Source organism: Lissotriton vulgaris, chromosome 10, assembly GCF_964263255.1.
Source record: "Lissotriton vulgaris chromosome 10, aLisVul1.2, whole genome shotgun sequence".
NCBI classification, from domain to species: Eukaryota; Metazoa; Chordata; class Amphibia; order Caudata; family Salamandridae; genus Lissotriton; species Lissotriton vulgaris.
In genome coordinates this window covers 200699793-200715395 of record NC_141698.1, presented here as the reverse complement: position 1 = coordinate 200715395, position 15603 = coordinate 200699793, and the positions used below count along the sequence as shown (strand labels likewise).

At 43.5% G+C, this 15603-nt stretch overlaps 1 protein-coding gene across 1 annotated transcript in view; it reads left to right on the top strand.

Moving 5' to 3' along the window:
• The window catches only part of DLEC1 (DLEC1 cilia and flagella associated protein), a 712951-nt gene extending 698499 nt beyond the window's left edge, over positions 1-14452 (top strand). Inside the window, exons 38-39 of the mRNA XM_086940885.1 lie at positions 20-143; positions 14108-14452. Of these exons, the coding sequence (XP_086797011.1) occupies positions 20-143; positions 14108-14231 (248 nt within the window). The 3' untranslated portion in view covers positions 14232-14452. The remainder of the gene's footprint in view (positions 1-19; positions 144-14107) is intronic.
• The last annotated feature ends 1151 nt before the right edge of the window (positions 14453-15603 follow it).

Sequence of the window (15603 nt, the reverse complement as noted above, 5' to 3'; positions counted from 1 at the left end):
TTCTTCTACTTTGCTTTAGATGAACAAGAAAGACACAATGAGAAGGAAACATTTAGCATCTGCCCTACTCGTGGAATGCTTGAAGCACATGTGACCCACCTTTCAGCTAGCAAAGAAGCCATATTGATCACGTTTAACGCAAGGTAACATGTTACCTTTTGTAATTGATCATTGCGTTTAGCTGGATATTTGGTGATAACAAATTATGTTTTTCAGTAATCATACCTTAAAATTCATAATTAAAACTGAGTATTGGTGAATCTAACTATCCTCTGAGACAGGAGTTAAGTCTCCTGGGTAAGTCAATGGCCCCATCCCTTCTCTGGGATACTGTTTTCAAGACCTTTTGTGGCAAACCAATGGCTATTTGAGTGATTGCACTGTCTTGACTGTGGTAAATTTCTAGATTACTTTGAATTTCTTCAACGGGAGGAAACAATCCAACCAGATGAGGAGAATTGAATCCTTTGGAGATCTGACTCTTGTTGAACGAGAAAAAGAATCAATGAAATTTAGAGTTTGCCTGGTAACCGAGGCCAACCTGAGGCATTCCAACTGCTGAGGTTCCACAAGGTGGCTGTTCATACCCTTTATATAGGCCACATCATATAGGCCACATCATACAGTATACTAACATCCTAATTCCTAGAGATGTGGAAATAAGCAAACAATGTGTGGATTCTGTTTCAGATTCTAAGTTGGGCACAAAGTACTCGTTTGCATGTAGTATATCCCTGAGCAAATCCCTTTCAGTTCTTGCAGGGAAGTGAGGAAATATTCAGTTTTAACATGATGTGAAACCACAACTTGCTCCCCTTTCTGACAGAAGGTAAAATTCAAGGAGGGGGGGGGGGTGGAATACAGGATTTGATAATGGTATTTTCCTGTGTTTTTACTTCCCAATAATTCTGAACAGGTTGGTGTGAGGGACAAACCTGCTTGTCCACCTTTACCTCAACCCAGCAAGAAGGGTGATGGCAATGGGGAGTGTCCAGCTCCTTTAGGAGCTCTTAGTGACACTTCAACAGATCTCAATGAAATATGTTGGATTGAGTTTTCAGGGTTTGTATGACACCTTCATGAAGGTATCGCTCCTCAACCCAGTGAGACAAATTTGGAGAAAGCTGTTTAGACCTTTTTAACCTTTGACTGAGACTCTAAGCCACTGAGTTGAAAATTGTATCTTTTTTTTGCTTCATTTAAATTTTGACTTGCAGTTATTGGCCAGAGTGCTGTTTAAAACCGGCATTCTGAACACTGTATTGCAAGCATGGAAGGAAGAAATCACCTCTTGCATAGCATGAATCCTCTATGTAGGAAAGTAGTGCTCAGTGAACGTTCAAGAAAAGGCCGCGTCACCTTTAGATTCAAGGATGGGCTGAAATAAAAAACAAAAGTAATGAAAGCAAACCCTTTTCAAGCTAAGGCATTTAAAAGGATTCATTGAAACAGCATATAGGCGGTGTGCAATGTTTTAACAAGATTTTAAAAGCATATAGTCAGTGGGCATTCATCGCACACGGCCTAATGTTACACGATAAGGGGCTGTGTTGGTTAGAAGAACACCGTTAATTTTGGAGTGTTGCTTTTGATTAGTGAAATGTCATCATTGATGCAAATCTTTAATTTTCGTCTTCACATACTGGACTGCTTCAATCAAGCAAGCTTTATAAAGTGTGGCTAAGCACCCGATAAGGTATCCAGGCACTTGCAGGTCCTGGAGACGTATTCGAACAGCCAGGTCTTGAGGGCCATTTGGAATTCTGGAAGTGAGGTGATGGACTGGAGTTGCATGGGTAGGCTGTTCCAGGTTGTTGCTGCTATGTGGGAGAAGGATCATCCTCCATTTCTGCTTCAGTAGATGTGGGATGTTGGGGCAGGTGAGAGGAGGCGGAGCATAGTTTTGTCGATGGTTAGTGGAAGTTCAGATGGTGGTTTTTATGGGTGGGTCCTTGGTTGTGTAGAGCCTTGGTGGACTGCTTATTCACTATCTATGCACTTGACTGAATGTTAATCCCACAAGTTGTAATTAAGCATTCCTTCTAAATCTCCCACCTTGGCTTAGCCACTAGAGGTGCCTCTCCCCCAGTCACAAAGTCTCCTTAAGGAGTTATCAGGTAGCACATGCGGCGAATCATAGACTAGATGTCATGATATTTGAGAACACTTAAGATGGTAGGCTTCTGATCATTGGTTCAGTTAACTTTCTTGGAGTTTAGACAATTACTTACCTAGAATAGAATGTCTTTCAATGTCTGGAAGCCAGAATTCGTTCATGACTAAAATTGGGAGTAACTACTTTCCTTAAAAAAAAAAAAGGAGTAGTAGTTGTGGGAGCACCATTCTCACTGTGAGAACAATCAGTGGGTCGAGGGACCAAGAGAAATGGTCCACTACGGTAAAAACTACTGGTTAAACAAATTTAAGAATATTCTTTACTATGAGTTTTAGCTGTAGCTAAAAGCAGACTAAAATGTTTTAATATCATCCCCATTGTGCACAGGGGGAGGGTTCTTTGTGGAGAAGGATACATGGATGGAATGATCTAAAATTATACATATTTGTTTGACAGCCCCATCTGCATTTAACCTATTTTGAACATGAATAGACGTTAAATTACAAAACTATTCTTCAATTCAATAATTTTGTTTCCTTAAAATCCTACTTAACAGTTTGTTTAACAAATCATTATAATATTAACATCATCAGTTTCCTCCCTCCACTACCTACTGGCATGTGATTGTGGCCTTGCACTGATCAGTGATCTCTCGGGTTTAGTACATTTCTCAAAATCAGTTCAAATTCATAGAACAGACTGATATTAACAGCATCATTTATGGAACACTATATTCTTCTCACAAAAACAAGACTTTATTGACATGCACCAAGCATCTGACCTGAATTTGTACTCTATTTTTGATAGGTGTCTGCTATGCCGATGAATAGTTATAAGATGATTAAAGGCTTGGTGTCAGATAATGCTAATATTTGGAGAGATTTAATCAAATACCCCTTTGCACTGGTCAAAAAGGCAAAATACTAGTTTAGGATACCTTGTCTACACCAGTAGTGTAACGCTAAATGATGGGGGTCCCCTGAGTCGCCCATATCTCACAAATTGTCATTGGACTCAGGCTGAATGTGGGCTCACCTCAAAGATTGCCCCCCTCCCCCCACTGTAGCCCAGGGGCTACAGAGGCCTGCATTACGTTCCCGATCTGCACCCAATACTCTATTCTTTATCACTTTCTTATACAATAAAGTCCTACCTAAGCCCTAGAATTAGGCCTCCTAAAAATGCTAGAACGTTATGATGTCTGCCATACATTTCTAAAAGAATTATGTATCATAATGATGTGACAAAAAGCAGGTTTTATCCTTGCGCTTCGAAATAGAAATATGTTCTTTATTTCTCTGGCTCTAGAGATCATTTCCTAAATGTAGGTTACTTTTTTTGCATTAAAATCTAGCTTTGAATGTACCCTGTTATTTTGCTATTATGCACCCTAGTACACGATGAACTAAATTAATTTATGGTTGAAAAGCCTATCGTTCACAAAATTACAAGCTTTGTGTCTACTAAAGAGTGAGCTTCATTGTACCAGGGCCAGATGTACAAAAGCGTTTTCTTTTTGAAAACCATGCAGTTCGATAAATCACAGGGTTTGCAGCAAGAAAATGGAGTATCTTGTTACCTAATAGCTAAATGGGTTAAGGAAATCATAAGGATTCGCTGTTCGTTAGGGGCATGTTTAGGGCATCCTTCCAAATAGCGATTTCTTATTGTATTTATTAGCTTTTGTTACTAAAATGCAGCTGCAAAACATAAATATTTTACTGTCACCTCAAAGGAGCTGGTACCCATTGGCAAACATGATGGGGGCCCCAAGGGACACCTTCCCCTTTGTGAATGGCCCAAAAACATTTTTAGGTCTAGCCTAGGCAGCGCATGTGCTGTCTCTTCGAGACATGCTGTATCTACTGTATGCGCTTTCTTCACACCGATCACTTTTCATTCGTTCCTTCTTGTGCCTTTCTAAATTCCTTGCTTTTCATTAGTGAAACATTTCTCTTTGTCCCGCCTTTTGGTGTGCTGTTCCCTTCCATGGACACTGCCCCTGTTACATGGCCCCCTACTCTTTTGTTTACTTATGTCATTTTCGGAGCACTCTTTTTTTTTCTCTTGAGACCTGCCCATCCCCATCAGTTGTGTCGTGGACTCACCATGGTCGAGCTGCCTCTACAACCGTCAAGCGCATCTGTTCGCGGCCGTACTCAACGCTATACCACAGGCCTCTGGCTGGCTCTTCCTCATCACCGCCTACCCATCCGGCCCAATAACTGAGTCACTGCTGAACTGCACGGGCAAGTGTGTCGCTAAAAGCTGTTTCTTTGAGTGGGTGGCGGAGCGCTTTGGCCGCATCCCGAGCCCACGGAGCACCGTATTGTCTACTGGAGCTTTCCCCACTCCGAGAGGCAGATAAGCATGTACTCCTCCTTTGTATAAACACTCCGGTCTATAGCACCTACTGCTGCTGCAGATTTACCCCAAGCAGCACTTCAACCGTCATCCCACACCCCCTTCCACTGTATCTTTTCCTGCTGGCCATTTGTTATTTTCAGCGCACTATTTTCTATTATTTCCTTGGCTTGTCAATCAGCAATGTTGAGTTTTTTGGCCTTCTGAATACAATGCGCTCAGCTGATGGCCTGTTTAGTTTACAAACCCACAGATTCCCTCGATTCCCTCGGCTTTTGTGTTAGGAATATTGTGTTTTTGGGGCTTTTCTAACAAAATGTGCTTAGTTGTTGGCATTTATAGTTTACACACATACTCGCAATCTTTAGTTTCCCTCGATTTCCTTGGCTCGTTTTCTTTGTTTCTGCTTGTCTCTCCTCTTTTCTCGTCACGTTTGCTGTGTAGACAATGACCGAGGTCAAATGTCAGAGGCTTTCTGAGGGCACCTGTTTTTGCCCAACCTCTCTCCCATTTGCTGCTTATATTCTTCTTACTCCCTTAGGTAATAAAGTTGCAAACATGAGACTCCTCCATACATTGTTAACTGTCTTAATCACAGGTTTTTCTAATGAATCAGATCCTTGTTTACCGCATTGTTTGCTCTGCACTGTAAAACGTTTTCTATTTAAACGTGCTGCCAGTGTCTCACGTCAGGCAATTCATATATTCAATTTTTTTTGGAAGGGAATGCGTTTCGCTGTCAATAGAACTGAAGCAAAAGCCTATAACCCTTTAAATAGGTTTCTTAATGCAGTGCTATAATGTGGATAGTAGCTTCCACGTACAGAAGATGTTGTAGCACCCAGAATAGTGTGCTGCATGGCTAAATATTTATGAGGTCCCAAAGGCGAGACGTATTGGCTATACCAGTGCTTGTTCTGGAGAAGACAGTGGTACAAGGGCCTTTCGCTAACTGCTAAAAAAACAATATTTTTACAAACTTTTCTCTCTTTTTTTTATAGAAGCATCCCTTTTCCTTTAGGGAATGTGGGCAACATTGTAAAAACAATTGCTGTATTTAAAAGCAATCACAGACGTGGTCTGTGCTCATTCTAGCAGGGCACCATCCCTGTGATGGTATTGAATCGCAGTCAGACGCCAATGACCTACCTCATAAATATTCATAAAATAGGTCACATTGCGACCCACAGTCATTTGGTATTTTGTGAACCGACCTATTAGCACAAAGGTTGGTTTGCAAAAAGCTATTGGATTTGCTAAAAGTCAGTGCCATATCGCGACCACTTTTAGTGAAGTAAATCAACATAGCAGCACAGGACATACAGAGTACTGCATTATTTCACCACTCTTTCACCCCTCTTTCCGCTTTTGACAACTCTCCCTTCTAAGGACGTGAAGGTATACGATTCAGGAGAGATACTCATTTTGTTTACTCTCCGTCTTTTTGCATTACAAGATGGCATTGATCCGGGGACTATCATTTGGGGATGATATAGTCTCTGACATTCTGGCAGGACCATCTCTTTTAGGTGACAGCTCAGTCTCTGCAGTACTGGCACAAGGGGAGGGCTGGGACACTCTTCTTGAACTTAAGAAAACAGGTGAAAACGATATTACATGGGGCCATTCTTACTGAATACCTAAGGGTAAATGCTACCCCGAGGGGACTCCTTGTTACGAATGAACTATTAATTTTTTTGGAGGATGAAGAATTTAGACGGGACTGGGCACTGGTCTCCTGGAAGTGCACCCGGGACTGGTTAGTCTTAATTATTAGTACAGCCAAACGACTAGCTGATGCCCTCCTGATACAAATTACAACAACGGAAGCTGGATTCCAAGCTAGTGTTGTAATGGCGTCCTTTGACCACAAACTAGACCAAATTAATACAGAACTTTCGCAATATAGGGACCATTTGATTCATTCAAAAATGTCAAAACTTCAGAAGGATTTGAAAAATTTCTCCAGGGAAAAGGCTTACCCTTACACTACTACAGAATATGCCAATAAGAAAGTGGCAGAAAGTAACAAGAGAAACCAACAGGGCTGTCCTTGTCATTATACCACCAGTAGCTCTAGCGAGGACAGTGAGAATGAGTTCCCGTCTAAAAGGAGAGGTAGGGGACGGGGGTTCTGGCGTGGTCCTAGACCACAATTCTTCCAGCAACCCTACCAACAGTACTCTAATCAGGCCTACAACTGGCCGATGATGGGTTACCCCCCTACTGGACCTTACCCAAACCAACAATTTGAGAATCCGAGATTCCCTAATCCTGAATTCCAGAATGCACAATTTCAGAATTTCCAAGGGCCTTTTTTAGGGAGAGGCTGGAACAAGGGACGAGGCAAACAAAAGGGCCAAGCACGAGTAACCTGGGACGACGAGGACCAAGAGATAACGCAGCGCGTGACCAGGAGTATGGCACAGGGCGGACTACCGAGCACGAGCCGCGGCCCTCCTTAGTAGTTAATCTATCCTCCCACCCTTTGTCCTCTCTACAAGAACAGGTTCTCAATAAGGGGCTAGGATTTGTTCCTACGAATCATCCTGATCTTTTCAGACTTCGACAGGATCTGGCCTTGTTTTTGAGCAGTTTGAGACTGAGGGTCTTTTTTAGCGAGCAGGAACCCCCGGGTGGAGCCAAAGGGGACACGGCTTTTCGTCCTAAGTCCACATTTACTCCACAGTTGGCTGTACTTCCTCCCCAGATAGCTGCCTTTGAGCAGGCAGTGATTCATGACCTGGAAACTTCCAACCTCACCCAACAGCATCATTTTTCGAATCTCTCCAATTCTGAGAGACTAGCATTGAAAGAACTGGCGGACAACAAAGAAATTATCTTGAAACCGGCAGATAAGGGCGGGGCCATGGTAATTCTGGACTCATAGACTTACCGGTTGGAGTGTATCCGCTTACTATCAGATCCGAGGACCTATCGAAAATTGACAGAGGACCCAACCGACTCGGTCACAAGGGAGATCACGACTTTGGTGGAAGAAGCCAGAATAAACGATTGGATCACGGGACATGAAGCGGAGTTTTTAATCAACAAACAACCGAAGACTCCGTATTTTTATATTTTGCCAAAAATTCATAAAGCAGTGAGACCCCCTCCTGGAAGACCAATTGTCTCCGGGATGGGGTCCCTGCTGGAGCCCCTTTCTCAGTTCTGCAACTTTTTCCTGAAACCTATGGTTCAGAAATTGCCCACCTATCTGAGGGACACCTTGGACATCTTGAATCTGTTAAAGGATGTCCCGTTTGACCCAGACACTGAATTCCTTATAGGGCTTGATATAGAGGCCCTATATACCAACATCCCTCAATTGGAAACACTCAGGATGTTGGAGACACTGCTATTTGAGGGAGAATGGCCCTATGAAACACCACAAGCCTTTATTCTACACCTAGCTGAGATAGCCCTCACTAAAAACGTTTTTGAATTTGAGGGGGGCATGTACCTCCAAACCCATGGAACATCAATGGGGAGTGTGTTTGCCCCCAGTTTGGCTGGGTTATACGTAGGGGCCTTTGAGAACGTGACGGTTTTGGATACCACCGGTCCTTGGGCTCCACAACTGAGGATGTGGCGACGTTATATTGATGACGTCTTGGTGATCTGGAGAGGCGACAGAACATCAGTCGACCGCTTTTTAGAGTGGTTAAATGACAAAAATCCATTCCTCCATTTCACCTCGACCTTCACTAAAACCAGCCTCCCCTTCCTGGACCTAGTGATAGAGCCTAGTGAGGGTGTTCTGAAAACCAAGGTATTCCACAAACCAACTGACAAAAATGCCTTGTTGGCATTTGAGAGTTTCCATCCCCTATCCCTACGGGAAGATTTGCCGGTTGGCCAGTTCTTTCGAATACGTCGGAACTGTTCGGATAGAGCTGATTTTATTGTGGAATCTGATACCCTCACGCAGAAATTGCAACAGCGGGTGTACCCTCCCAGGGTCATCAAAAGAGCCAGGAAACGGGCACTAAACGCAAATCGTGACTCCCTCCTCTCTAAAACTATCAGACCCCAATACAATAAACCAGTGTTTGTATCTACCTTTAATACAGCGTCACAGCAGGTTAGACGACTAGTATTAAGAAATTGGAAAATATTGAACTCAGGGGGCCTGAATATAGAGAGACCCCTCTTTTCTTTGAAGCGGAGCCAGAACTTAAAAGACCTACTTGTACATACAAGACCCAGGGTGTTGACGGGTACGAGGGGCACGACAACTGTGGCAGGCTTGCCCAGATTGATGCGCCACACACGGTGTGGCTCATGTAGCGTATGCCATCTTACGTGCAATACTCAGTTAATTGACCTCGGACTATCTACCCCATGGGAACAAAGATCCCACACTAATTGCAACTCACAGGGGGTCATGTATTTGATCACCTGTCCTTGTGAAAAAATGTATGTGGGCATGACGAGCAGGAAGGTGCGAACGAGAATCACAGAACATCGAAGCACAATAAGGTGCGGGAAAACCAATACCAAACTCACAGGACACTTTCTAGAACGGGGACACACGATTGAAGACCTTAAATGGACTGTCATAGAGAGAGTACCACTAGGGAGACATCAAACGGATGACCAGAGAAGATTGCTGCTGAGAGAGCAAAAATGGGTCTACTGTTTAAGAAGTCACCTAGTTGGGCTGAACGATGAGATCCCGTGGCAGTCATTGGGAAGACAGTAGAGACTTACTCTTGAGGGGACTTAGATATAATTGGTACCCACAGTACATCTTTTACGTGCACTACCCGTCCTCCAAAATCTCCCGCTCTGAATGCTATTTCCTTAGATACCAGTCACAAACGATTTTTATGAAACCAACTGTGGGGTTTTAATGACAGAATTGCACCAATATCAGCATACTATTGTGTAATTTGAGGTATAAACACTTTCGATCATGCCTTCATGTGTGCGTTGCAATGATTACACCTCTGGCACACAGAGGGAATGAAAAGGACCACTATGGCCCTATTAAACTTTTCACCACACACAGGTGCTTCCTCATGGTGCGTGATGACCGGTACGTCTTGTGCCACCCTCCTCCACCTATAACAGTATTATTCTTGGGCACCAACCAAAAACAGGTTTCTTATTATTTTTTGATGAAACCGAATTCGGATTCACACTAACAACAGTATACTATGGTGGAATTTTGGGTATAAACACATTCTATCACCCCATCATGTGCGCGTTACTACAATTATTCTGCTTACACACAAGCGCACTAACATCAGTATACTATGGTGGAATTTTGTGTATAAGCTCATTCTATCACTCCATCATGTGCGCTTTACCATAATTACACCGCTGACACACAAGGGGTATGCAAGGAATGCTATGGCGAAAATACACGTTCCATCATCCTGAGGCGTTTCCCGACGGTGCGTGATGACGTCCTGGGCGGGACCGTCAGATCATGTGTGGTGCAAGCCAGCCCGTTTCAGGAAGTAAACAGCCTTCTTAAGAGCCACAAGATGTCTCGGATGCAGTCTTCACGGTGATCCAGACAACAGGCAGAGACGGCAGAGCAGGTCCACGGAACAGTAAGGAGATGAGATATAGGGGGAAGGGGCACCTCTGTGAACTACGAGAGACGCCGGAGGGCACCATGGCATTATGTTGTTGCGAGGAACACGGACTACACTATCAGTCTGACATTGGTGGAGAGAATTTACGGCCATTTCTTTCTCCTTTTTCTTTCTTTGTGATGCAGATTGTGTTCCCGGGATACCCTCCTGACGGACACCAGTTCGAGTTTATATACCATATAAACTCGGTGAGTACTAATGCGGGCATAGTTGACCACGCCCGATTTTTAATAACGAGAGAGGGAGGGGGGTGACTAAGGGAAGAGACGAGGTGATACCTGGAGTGTGTGTATATATGCAGCATTGGTGATCCTTCTAAAACAAACAGAAGTAATACCATTTAAAACGTGTTTTAAACTCGGAGACTCGAGAGACCATTTGCAAACCCGGGTAGAGAGTTGAGAGGGTGCATTTATACGCCTCTGACCACACAGTGAACTCAAAGAGATATTTTTAATGTATAAGGAGGAAAACAGATTACCTGGGAGTGTAGCATGTCTATACCATCTCCTTTCCTTTCTAGTTAATGTTCTCCCTGACTATTGGGAACATTCACTTCACGTGACGAGAAGGGCCAGGATCCTATTAGACCGGCTCTGACTTCGGGGCACACTAACCTAAATACAGTGGGGCCAGAAGTGGTACTGAAAGCGACATCAGTCCTGAAGAAGACCGGGGTGACCTTTTGAGGCACAGTAAGTCGGTTGAAACATGTTGACCATAGCAGTACCAGGAGGGAAGTCTTGAAAAGCCTCATCTTCTTATCAAGACATTACCCATCCTTTTTCTTTTTAATCCTGGTGGAGGAACCTTGGAATAATATTTGTGGGTTGGTATCCTTAAACCAGTTTTAATTATTTCCCATTAACTGCACTTTTTATCGCATCACTATTTTCAGTCACTTGGTGATTTGCACTGCTTCATCACTTTTGTATGTTCACGTGCATCATGTGTTGAGTTCTGTGGTTGTACTTTGTTTTGTGTGGAATTTATTATTTTTTCCCCCTCCCTTATGCTCCGCCCCGAGTGTGGCTACACCAGGGCGTATTGCAAGCAGGGCCTATGATGAAGCATGTCACACACTTCGGTGTGTGAGTGAGGGCAGTTTCTTCAAACAGATGAGTTTGTCTAGTTTGTTATATGTTAAGTCTCGTGCTCTCCACCCCCCGTTGTGTGTTTACTTGAGACTTTATGGGGGTTCGGGGTGGTAGAGTTTAGTTTAGACCCTCTCCCCTTCTATGTGTAAAGTAAATCAACATACATCAGACCCTAAGTATAGTTTGTGACTAATTACAAAGATAAGGAAGCTTGAAAGGGCTGCCCCACTTGTTGGTGCGATAAATGAGTAGAGAAAGTGCTTTGCAAATACAGTTTGTCGCGAACCCTTGAACTGATACTGTAAACTGAGAGGATGATATCTCATTCGCAGAGGGAGGGGAAGCAGACACTAAGCAACAGTTTTCACCTTGTGATGGGTGACTACTGGCATTGATGAAGCATACGGTGATCCTGGGGACCACTGCACGCTCCCTCCTTGTCATTCTTTGAATTTTGGCTTTTATTTCTAAATGCCAAGTGTGTCTTCTTTAACCCCTTCACTGCGGCGGCTATTCCGCCGCTGTGCTAAGGGGGCGGGGCGGAAGAGCGGTGGGCGCATGCTGGTGACGGAACCGCTCCATCACCAGCGTCGGTTGCGCTGTGCTTATGACGGAGCGGTTCCGTCATGGCCCCGTCCCGCTCAATAGAACGCTCAGCGCAGGCGCGGAATTCATGCCGCGCATGAGCGGCAGGTGGGCCATGACGGAACCGCTCCGTCATCAGCACAGCGCCACCGCAGCTGATGACGGAGCGGTTCCTTCATCAGCATACAAGGGGTTAAAAAAAGTGACTGCTTTAAAAATTAAATGTTGCCATTTAGGGAATGCAAATAATAAATGAATTTAGTGTTTTACCACCACATGTGAACGGGCATGGTGCACAGTAACATTTGCATCAGTTGAAGCTCAAAACCGAAATTAACTTGCAAATGCAAACCCTCTGATGTGCAAACAGTCACCAATAATTTCCTTTATTACATTGGACTATTACTTTCCCCCAATAATCATCCACTATGTTTAATTTCTTCTCATCCTTCAGTCATTTGAATTCAACTTTACCATTCCAGAAGCTTGTAACCTTACTTTTGTCAGTGTCACTAGTTAATACATGAACATAGGCGTGCCTGCCACATTACCCTCTTAAAAGTATACTGCCTAAAAAGTCTTAGGATTTACAGACAGTCCCGAAAAGAAATTTATGACATTTTCAGTACTTCATAGTCTGACAAAAGTAGCGACACTTGCAGGGGTCCCCAGCTCATCATTAATGCTACAAGGAAGAAAGAAAGATGGGTTAACAGAAAAGGTAAAGAAGGATGGGTGGATGAGTGGGTGAAAGGATGGGTGGGTAAAAGGATGGTGGGGACGGATGGATGGTGAGTGGGTGAAAGGATGAGCAGATGAGTGGTGAAGAAATGGTGAGGGAAAGGATGAATACGTTAAAGGATGGATGGGTGAAATGGATGTGTGGGTCAAATGATTGATGGCTAAATGTGTGAAAGGATTGACAGATGCACGGATATGTGGATGAATGAGTGGATGAAAGTATGAGTGGGTGAAATGATGATTGGGTGGGTGAAAGGTGGGTGAAATGAGTAGGTGAGAGGATGAGTGGGAGTTGGATGTGAGGGTGAAACAATGGTTGGATGAGCGGGTGAATTGGTGAAAAAATGGCAGAATAAATGGAAATCTGAGATGATGGATGGGTGGAATGATGGAAGATTAAATGGAAATCTGAGAGGATGGATGGGTGGAAGGATGGAATATTAAATGGAAATCTGAGAGGAAGGCTGGATGGCACAGTAAATGGAAATCTAAAAGGATGGTTGCGTGGGTGAAAGCATGGAAGAGTAAAAGGAAATCTGAGGGGATAGATGGATGGATAAATAGTTGGATGAAAGGAAGGCAGAGTAAATAAAAACTGAGGGAATTAATGGATAGATGGGCGGGTAGGTGGGTGGTTGAAAGAATGGCAGAGTAAATGGAAAAATGAGAGGATGGCTAAATGGGTGAAATGATGGCATTGTAGATAGAAATCTGAGAAGATTGATATAGATGGATGAGTAAAAGGATGGCAGAGTAAATAGAAATCTGAGAGGATATTTGCATGGGTGAAAGAATGGCAGAGTGAATATAAATCTGATAGGATGGCTAAACAAAAGAATGGCAGAGTAAATGGAAATCTGGGAAATGGATCAATTGATGGATTAAAGGCTTTATTGATGGATGGGTAAGTCAAATGAAGGGTGGCTAGATGCATGGACGGATCAATGCATAGGTGATGGATGGATGGAAAGGCCAATGGATGAATAAAATGGTCAAAGAATGAATGTTGACAATGTAAAGGTGAAATGGTAGATATCAGCAGGTAGATAGAAGGGCAAAAGGATGAATGGATAGATGCTTGGATAGAAAAAACAAAGGAGGCCTTTTAGGGAGCGTTGGGCTCACTTACCTTGGTTCAAAATGGAGGGCTACTCCCATGAGCACTTGTAAGACAACGTTGTCCCTCCTAACTGCTTTGTGGGCTAGATGTGAGGCATCATCTCGCCCAAGCAGACCAGAGAAGAGCCTCCTCGCCGCTTCCGTATCTGAGCCTTTCCCTCTGAAGCATTCACTCAGCGCAGCCCTGCTCTTAACGCACACCAGCATCCATCCTGGTCCATGGCGTCTTCTTTTTGGCCTTCAATTGCCCAAAAGATATTAACTGAAGCACTGCTTAGGTTGCTATTATATCACCAGTGGCATAAAAGCAGCACAACGTAATGCTATATGTACAATGTAGTTCCTTCCAGATTAAAATCATTTAGAATGTATTTTTTTACTACATCATGACAACAAAAGCCAGTATTAAGAATTTCTTGAGGTTCGCACGCTTGATTAATCGCTTGCTAATTTTGAACACTTTCTTCTCCTTTCAGGAATGCAATCGAATACGAGACGCAGGTGACATTTCACGGCATGCTGGGAGAGCAGCCCTGCAGGCTAAGTATTCAAGGCCGGGGCTCTTTTGATGAGAAATACGAGGCTTTGCGCAGCCCTTAGTGCATGTGCGGTGTCTACAGATACATATTTGCCATACAGACTATTGACATAATGCTGTCTACATCTGAAAGTATTAATATGCTTACAAATGCAGAAAAATCCAGAGCAAAGAAAAACACCTTATGTTCTGTACATTTTATAATGAATATATCAATGTAAAAAAAATGCTATTGTACTATGTAAACTTTTGCAGATTGCACAATAAAAAATAAGTCAAACGCCTTTTTAGCGTTATTTATATATTTATGTGTTAATTTGGTAAAGTCCTATATCTAGCCTTCTGTTACTTCTGAGTGCTCAGACTGGTACAGAATAGCCATGTTGGAGCAGAGGAGGGAGATTAAGGCCTACATTACAAGTTTGGTGGTAAAACAGCCATTTTCACACTTCCAGTAAATACCGATTCCACTGGGTTCAGTAAATAACATGTGTTAAATAACACTGATTGTGAGTGTTTACTGTGCATGTGGAATCGGTATTTGCTGCATGTGTTAAATATGAGTGCTGTACAGCACCTGATAAATAGCACATGCACAAGACATCAGGAAGTGCCCATTTTCATGCATGGGTAGTTCTTGGAATGAGAAAATGAATTCCTAGGCAGCAGCACACAGAAGGACCTCAGGAGCAGGGCCGGACTGGCCATAGCTGGCATCGGGCATTTCCCCAGGGAGGCTGGAAGGGTGGGGGTCGATTTTGCAGTGGCGGGCCGTTTTTTGTTTTTACTAAGGGCCTGTTTTGCAGTGGTGTTACTATATCAGCCCCCAGTAACAAAAGCAGCAGGGAGGCTGGTCCGTCAACATTACAAGGGCTGCTTTGGGTTCCCAGTCTGGGTCTGCTCAGGAGCCACTCCCGCGAAGGACATAACTTCCTTCCTGTGTAAAGCTGTGCAGGCAGTCATTTTGTGTGGCCAAATCACCATAAAACAGGGCATACAAAATTCACTGACATTACTCACTAATCACAAGCAGAAACCTTCCAAACTTCCTGCACGGGAAGGAAGTACAAGTGTACAGATCTTGAGTTGGAAGTCCTGCCCAAGGGATGTTAAGACACTGTTAGAGCTGAATATGATTGAATAAAATATGTGTTTGATATTTTGAACATTGTGAACACGTCTGAGCTGAAACAACAACACTGCACTAGTATAGCCGTATTTTTCCTGTGCTTGACACACTTAGGCCCGAACTAGGACCCAACCCCATTTTCTTTTCTAATGTAGCCATCATAATGCGTGTGTTTTCATTCTTCTGTTCACCGTACGTAACCAAAATGTGCACTTGTGATGACAAAGCAAAATTAATCATTTTATTTCCCTCGTCATCATCAATCGAAATCCCCCCTACCAGGCCCCACCGTCCCACCGCTCTTA